A 7,879-nucleotide genomic window follows, 5' to 3' on the forward strand; every position below is an offset into this window, starting at 1 on the left:
CAGGCAACAGCCCCTGCTGCCAGACTGCTGCAGTGGGTAGAGGGTAGTGTCCCCAGGTACCAATTGGCTGGGCCCCAGAAGCTCCTGAGAGCTAACAGCCCTGAGCTACTTGCCAGGGCGGCTTTTTATACTGCTGGGGACAGCACAGGTGCTGGAGGAAAGGCACTCCCCACCCTGTTCTATGTTATTACCTGATAGGTCTCGGGAACCCCACCCTGTATCTAGGGTGGCGAGACTACCTCCTTTATCGGGTCCTCAGCCTTGTCCTCCCCAAAGTAGTTCCGCCCGGGACCCAGTCCTTCTGACTTTTATACCTTTCCTCCCGTTAACAATCTCTCCCAGAAGGGGAGGTTCACTTTTAGCCTTACTGCCTTTTCTGGGATTAGAGTCAAGCCATTATGTCATTTTGCAAAGCTGTCATTTCTAAGTAAAAAATTGTTATCTTTGCATTCCTTTTAGCCCGGGACTCTCCAGGACCGTTGGTCGGGCAAGAGCAGTCCCCCTTTTTTTTTCCTGCACATCAGCAAACAGCAGCAGATGCATTAGGTCATTATCCTGTGGCCTCTGGGTTCTGCGTAAGCATACGCAGAACAGGTAAGCATACACGTAAGAAAGCATAAAACAACAATACCCAGTAAAATGATAACTATTGGGTGCAATGCGAAGTTCATTATTCCCATTCAAGTGGGGTATGACCCAGGAAAATATCGTACTAATGATGTCCTGATACTGACTCCAATTCTGCTGTTAACTTTAAAAGTTTTTCCTTTTGATGTATTATATGCAAGCTTGCCTGCTTCTCCTTATTCAAAGCAGTAGCATAGCTGTTAATTATCTCCTCTAATTCCCCCAAGTGCTGGTAGACAGCTTCCCAAGAAGAGCCTAATGACATTGTCTAATTCACTGGGAAGATTTTTGCTAAGGCTATGAATAGGGACTAGGTAGGTTGTGCATAAATATGCCCTCCACTTTCTACAGCGGTTGCATTACAATATTCTCTAACAGGGGCCCAGGACACATTCTCGTCATTCCAGGTAACCGGGGTCATTGAAGCGATGCATAGACACCTGATGGCATTGGTAACTACTACTGTAGTTTCATTAAAGATTCTATCTAAGACACAATCTCCTACACTTCCTTGGTGTAAGCGACAGGGGTCCATCAGGAAGTTTTCACGGTAGCACTTCCACTCATGCCATCCCCATTGCTCACGCCCTCTAGGGTTTAAGAGTTCTCCGGACTGAGTCACCCATTTGGCAGGGGACCTGGGGACTTAAATTCTCCTCGCCAATACTATAGGGGTTGGGACATACTCATAAAGGGGCCAGGTTTTGGTTTTCACTCCTACTGATCTCACATGAATATACCTCCTCAAGGGTGTTTTTATCCCATAGGAGATAACTTTCACAAAAAGGGGTTTGCATTCTGGGCACTATTCTGTATAGGAGTTGGATATGACTGCTGGATCTCTGGACTTGATCCAAAGCGCTTGTCTCTCATATTGGTGTAATACAAAGGTTTGCATAGTTATACAAGATATGGTAGAACTTGTCTCACTTGCGAGGTCCCACATCCCTTCTAACACTGAATGCATAATGATATGTAGTTGTCTGAGTGGCTGCACTGTTACTGTTATGGTCTTAACATGGTTCTCCTAGTATTCTGTGTTAGCCACTATTTGACTCTCTAATGCCTGTCAGGTGAGTTGTCTCATCCTAGCAAGCTTATTCCTTACAACTTCTTTATCCATTTGATTAAGTGCCACTCTGACACTCCTTAAGAAACCCAGGACAGTTGCTGCATCTCTGCAGAATCTCCTATGCAATCCAGGATTCCCTTGCCAAGTGGACAGGATAGGCTCTGTCTATTTGCTGCACCACGGATGTACCCAGGTGACATTAATCTCCCACTGCAGGACTACAAACTTTTCTAAGAACAGTGAAGGAAACACCACAAAGGTTTCTGGGACTCTAGCCCCCATAATTATGGGAATCTTTTCTGGGTCAGTGGGACCTACCAAAATCTAGAATGAGATTGTCTCTCCATTTCGCAACCCCTCTCTCTGCCCTGCATTTAGCAGATTTCCAGGAGTTGTGAAAGGGGAAATATTCGGCCCATCTTTACATAAGGTCTCCCATACCTCTGCAGGGATGGGATGCCTTCCGGGCTCACAATCTGCTATCGATCCCGCGATACTGGAAAACACTAGCACAAAGTCTATTCAGAGTCCATCACGTACAGCATGCTCATAAGTGCCATCTGCATAATCATGAGTGCTTTCTGCTCCAGTGGGCCAAAACTCTTCAACCTCCGTGATATAGTCATCATCATGGGCTAATAAAGACCAGTTGCTAGCCGGGGTGACAGTCACCTTGTAATGGAACGTAATGTTTTCCTTAGGGTCCGATATATGCGGTGGGTAGTTCCCCACAACTGCACTCTTTTTGCTCTTGTGGTGTTGATCCACGCACACTAATGTGCTGCATATGGGCTACGGGTAGTGTCTGCCAGCTGCTAGCTTTGGAGATCACTGGAATTCCAGGCGTGAAGTAGGAGCACTTCAGACACCTACCCATGGCGAGCCATGGAGGGGCAAGAAGTATTGGGCCATGTAGCCTTTAGCGGCAGCACCTGGGTGGTTGATTTCCAATAGCCAGGGTAGAAAAAGGCCCCACAAGTCCAAACTAGTCCTATCAGCAGCAGTATCCCAGCTGTCATGGTGCTTCCTGGAAAACAGCTGTTTGATTAGCAGGAATCCAATATTTGCTGGTGGGGGTTCTTACCAACACCGTATTACTCTGCTCCCATGCCAAGACCAAGCCTTGCTCTCTTCTTTGTCTGGGCCGGGAGGTAAACTTCACTTTCACCCCTAATGGAGGTCGGAGGGAGCAGTTCTGAACTTCTGTTTCAGACCCGACTCCGCCTCCTCCTCCCACCGAAACTTAGGGGGCTGTCCCATCATCTGGACGAAAGGGCTGGTTCCTCATTCCCCTCCGCGTGTCCGCGAGGCCCGTAATGCCAAAGGAATTTGTCGGACCCATCCCTTTCTAAAAACCTCTTGCGCAATTTTCAATTTTCTTTTTATCTCCTGGTTCAGACATTCTACTTTTCCCTGGCCTTGTGGATGATAAGGGATGCCGAACTGATGTTCTACCTTTGCCTTTTTGCACCATTGTCCCACTACTGTGTTTTTAAAATGGGACCCATTGTCCGTCTTCAAACAGCATGGTTTCTCAAAATGGGCTTCTATCTCAAGGCGTGAGCTACCATCTCCCTGGTGGCCTCTGTGGTAGGCCATACTTCTGGTTAGCCTGTGGCTACATCTACTGCCACTAATATATATCTTTTTCCTTCACTCATTTTTAAAGGTCTTATAAAATCCATCTGCCACTCCTCCCCTGGCTCTAAAACCTGAACATCTATCTGCCCTTTCCCCGGGTATAGGGACCACCAATGAGTGCTGCAGGCTGGACATTCCTCTAGGGCTTGTTGTACTTCCAACTTTGTAGCCCTCCCACCCTCTTGTCGGAGTCTCCTCCACATCCCTTTTCCCCCCTCGTGGAAATGCATAGGCTGCCCATGCCATCTCCAGAGAGCTGATGCAGGAGGGGTGAGTCAGTGAGTCCGCCCTAGCATTTGCAAGGGCTTCAGGAGAACCATCCTTTTGATGGTCCGCCACATGTTGGATGGCCACTTTAATCTGGCTACTCATCTCTTAGATATGTTGCCAAATTTCCATTCCCCAAACAGGTCTGTCTTTCAGGTGCTATACAGCCTTTTCCCAATAGGGGATCTATTCGGTGGCCCCTTTGGTACATACCCAACTATCTGTATACACTCTTACTTCCTCTCAACCTTTGCTGATCCCATGAACAATCACTTCTTCTACTGCCTTCAGTTCAGCTAGTTGGGCACTCCTTTTTACTTCACCTTTCCCATATTCTTCTGAGGAGGGGCAGTACTAAGCCTAAGTTGCCGTTGGACCACTTGCCGCTCCATCAGTAAATAGAGCATGAGGATCGGCGCAGTCAAAGCTGTTGGCACAGGTTGTGGGGCTTATGGCTTCCACCTCTATGGGGGTCTTTAACCATGGGAGCACAGGATTCTTCAACATTCTCCCTGCCTCCTAATGTGGGTACCCGACCAGCTGTAAACTCCACTTTAGCCACCAGCTTTGGTGAGGAGACCCTGCGGGCAGGCCTTTCTTTAAGGCAGTCAAGATCCTGGGCTGTGCTCGAATCTTCAAAGGGGCATCTCCCACTAGCCTCTCTCCCTTTTCAAGCCCCAAAACCACTGCCAACATTTCCTTTTGCAATGGTTCGTAGCAAGTCTCTGTATTGGATAGCGCTTGGCTCCAAGCCCCCAACAACTCCCAAATTTCCCATCCTTGTTGGCTTCACTGGTATAACACGGCAGTGATGGTGTCCCCCCGAACTCCTGCCTTCAAATACTTAGGCATGCTGGGGTCCGGAGAGAGTAGGGGTGGGCTTTCTAATATAGCTTGCAGCATCTCTTGGCAAAGTCCTTCTTCTCCCTCTCCCCATGCCCACGGGTCACTTTTGACCTTCAGCGCCCGATAGAGCGGGCACGCCAGGGCTGCAAAGTCAGGTACCGCTGCCTAACACCATCCCATTAACCCCAATTGGGACTGTAGCTCCTTTTGGGTGCGGGGTGGGGGAAGTTGGGTTAATGCCTCTTTGGTCTGTTCTAGGATTTTCAAACCTCGTGCATCTGATTGCATACTCAGGTACTTTACTGAGCGTTGCACCCATTGGACCTTCCTTTTATCCACCTGAAACCCTGCCGCTCCTAAAGTTTGTAGTACTTGGTGGGAGGTATTAGCACACTCCCCAGGAGTGTTTGCCTAAATTAATATGTCATCCACATAGCTCTGAACCCGCAGCTGGGAATCAAATGCCTTACGTACCTGTTGGTGTGCTAATATTGGTGAATTGCACCAGCCCTGGGGCAGGTGCAATGGCCAATACTGTTTTCCTCTGAACATGAAAGCGAATATATTTCAGTCGCTTTCCCGCACTGGAATTGCCCAGAAACAGTTTGAGATGTCAATTACAGTAAAATGGGAAGCGCCTGCTTTCTGGGCTGCATCCTACATCTCAAGAAGGGTGCTGACCACCAGGCTTAATTTTTTTGTCTTTTTATTTACTTCCCAATAGTCTATTACCATTCTCCATTTTCCACTAGCCTTTCGCATGGGCCATAAGGAGGGGGAGTTCCACTGGAAAATAGTGGGCTTCACCAGTCCGGCCTGCAATAGTCCTTGAACCATTTCACTCGCACCTTTTTCAGCTTTGGGTGTCAAGGGATAGGGGCGCACAAAACGTGGCTCTGCTCTTTTTTCCAATTCAATTTGTATTTCATCTTTGTTGTTTCCCACATCTCACTCTGAGCGGACCCATGGTCCGTCCTTTGGCATGGGGACTTCCTTCTCTAGGGCCATCACTCTCTGGTAGGGCCCATCTATAATACAGTGGCTCGGGACATTGGTTCCTAATATCCATAGCAGGTGTCAGGTAGCAGTCACTACCGTGGGGACCTCCTGCTCCCCTAATTTTACTATACCTTCAATCTCTTGTCCTCTAATTGCTGCACTCTCCACTCCTTTTAGTATTACTGGACATCCACTGGGGGGGTGTTCCCATTGTAATATTGTAACCTCCGCCCATGTATCCATTAGGAACCACCCTGCCACCTCACCTCCTTCAATCTTAATTTGAGCAAAAAGGTACCCCCTAGAATCCCCGGGGACTCGTCCCACCGGGAGTGAGAGAGAGGGTGTCCCTCGCATTCCTTCCCCGGGGCCCCCCTAATCTGAGTGCAAACTCTTCAAATCAGGGTAGAGCCCTACTGGGGTCTCGGGCTCGTCCTCCAGGGGTAGTGCTGTGGGAACAGCCGCTGCTGCATGGCAATCCTTATTCCTTCCCCCAGTATTATCCTCTTTCTAAATCCTATACATCTCACCTGTGGGTTTCCCATCAGTTTGCTCTAGGGGAACTCCTCCCTTCCTCAGCTCTATCCAGAGCTGCTGGCAGGAAAGTTTCTTTGGATCTGCCGACATTCCCTTTACTACCGCCATTTGCTTCAGTTTTGGGTGCTCCCCTGTCAGATTAATCAAGGTCTGCAGCCTTTTTATAATTTCCTTTAGGGGATGGTCCATCCAGGCATCGTACCATTGCAGCAAAAGACTCTGCAAGGGACCAGATCTCTTACAAAGGGTGCTCTCCCAGGCAGTCCCAGTGACTATAACCCGCAGGGGGTCCGCGGTCAAATTCCCTCCCAAAGCTGCTTCGATGAACACATCTCCACTCAGCTGTCATACTGCCCCCGGCCAGTCCACCCATTTGGGCTCTCTAGCATGTCGGTCCTTGGTCAATTCCCATGCTTCCAAGGTCCCCAGCGCAAACCCCATTAATTGGAAAGCATAATACCTGACATCCTTGAATCTATATGCTGGGTGGCCTACGCTGACTTATACCACTCCCCTGTAAAGATTTTTGTCACTACAGCCATCGCCTCTCGGGGAGTGAAATACTTGTCTACTCCTTGGGCTACTATTTGATTGGCCCACATAACCCAGGTCTCTTTCGGGTTCTTCGCCCAGCCTACCAGCTCGATTTGAAAATCTGCTGGTTTGCAGGGAATCACCTCCCATTCTTGTAGGACGAGTTCTCCATCTGTATTTTGCTGCAATTCAGGCTTCATAACTGCACTTAGCTCTAATTTTGCGGGAGGGAGGCTTTCCTTCCGAGGGGCCACTTCCTCCTCCGCTTCCTCGATGGGCAGAGCAGGTCGGTCTCCCTGGTCACTGACTACATTGGCCACTGCCACCTCTCGTCCCCCCCGACTCTGGAATGGATCCTTTGGGGGCAATAAAGTCCCCACCATTTCCCACAACAAAGAAATGGCACCCTTTAGTAACACAGTTTTTTCTGGCTTTCTGCCTATCTGCCACTGGGCAAAAACTCCCTCCACCACGGCGAGGGACCTAAGGTCCCTCACCCTGGAGGGACTCCCATGGATGCACTAGCCTACTAAGTTTGAAAAGACTCATGGTTTTTCCCTGGCGTGTAAACATGTCCATCGCTCCTCGGACACAGCTGGCCAGGGTGCCCTCGAGGAGGGGTCTCTATGCCTGCATTCTCCACCAATTGTTGGGGCTCCCTCCTTCCCAAGGGGAAGGTGAGTAATCCACAAGTCACACACCAAGGTAAAACACAAGTATAACTCTTTATTGCAGAAAGTAATGCACACCAAGTCAATACTGTAAGCTTACAAGCGGCTAGCACGTCGGGCTGGAGGAAAGGCACTCCCCACCCTGTTCTATGTTATTACCTGATAGGTCTCGGGAACCCCACCCTGCATCTAGGGTGGCGAGACTACCTCCTTTATTGGGTCCTCAGCCTTGTCCTCCCCAAAGTAGTTCCGCCCGGGGCCCAGTCCTTCTGACTTTTATACCCTTCCTCCCATTAACTCTCTCTCCCAGAAGGGAGGGTTCACTTTTAGACTTATTGCCTTTTCTAGGATTAGAGCCAAACCATTATCTCATTTTGCAAAGCTGTCATTTCTAAGTAAAAAATTGTTATCTTTGCATTCCTTTTGGCCTGGGACTTTCCATGAACGTTGGTCGGGCAAGGGCAGTTCCCCCTTTTTTTTCCTGCACATCAGCAAACAGCAGCAGATGCATTAAATCATTATCCTGTGGCCTCTGGGTTCCACGAAGCTGACCCCCCCCTCGGGGTGTCAGCTTGGCCTCCTCCCAGAAGCCTCTTCGGGACAGGCCTCACAATTTCATAGACATTAGGGCTGGAAGGGACCTCGGAAGATCATCGAGTCCAGCCCCCTGCCTCAGGGGCAGGGA

At 49.2% G+C, this 7,879-nt stretch overlaps 1 protein-coding gene across 2 annotated transcripts in view; it reads left to right on the plus strand.

The window, feature by feature from the left end:
* The window catches only part of INO80C (INO80 complex subunit C), a 46,768-nt gene that overhangs the window by 27,356 nt on the left and 11,533 nt on the right, over positions 1-7,879 (plus strand). For both annotated transcript variants that reach the window (XM_025212019.1, XM_025212020.1), the window contains exon 5: positions 460-594. In XM_025212019.1, the coding sequence (XP_025067804.1) occupies positions 460-594 (135 nt within the window). The remainder of the gene's footprint in view (positions 1-459; positions 595-7,879) is intronic.

The sequence above is a fragment of the Alligator sinensis genome, unplaced genomic scaffold (genome assembly GCF_000455745.1).
Source record: "Alligator sinensis unplaced genomic scaffold, ASM45574v1 scaffold1140_1, whole genome shotgun sequence".
In the NCBI taxonomy this organism is placed as follows: Eukaryota; Metazoa; Chordata; order Crocodylia; family Alligatoridae; genus Alligator; species Alligator sinensis.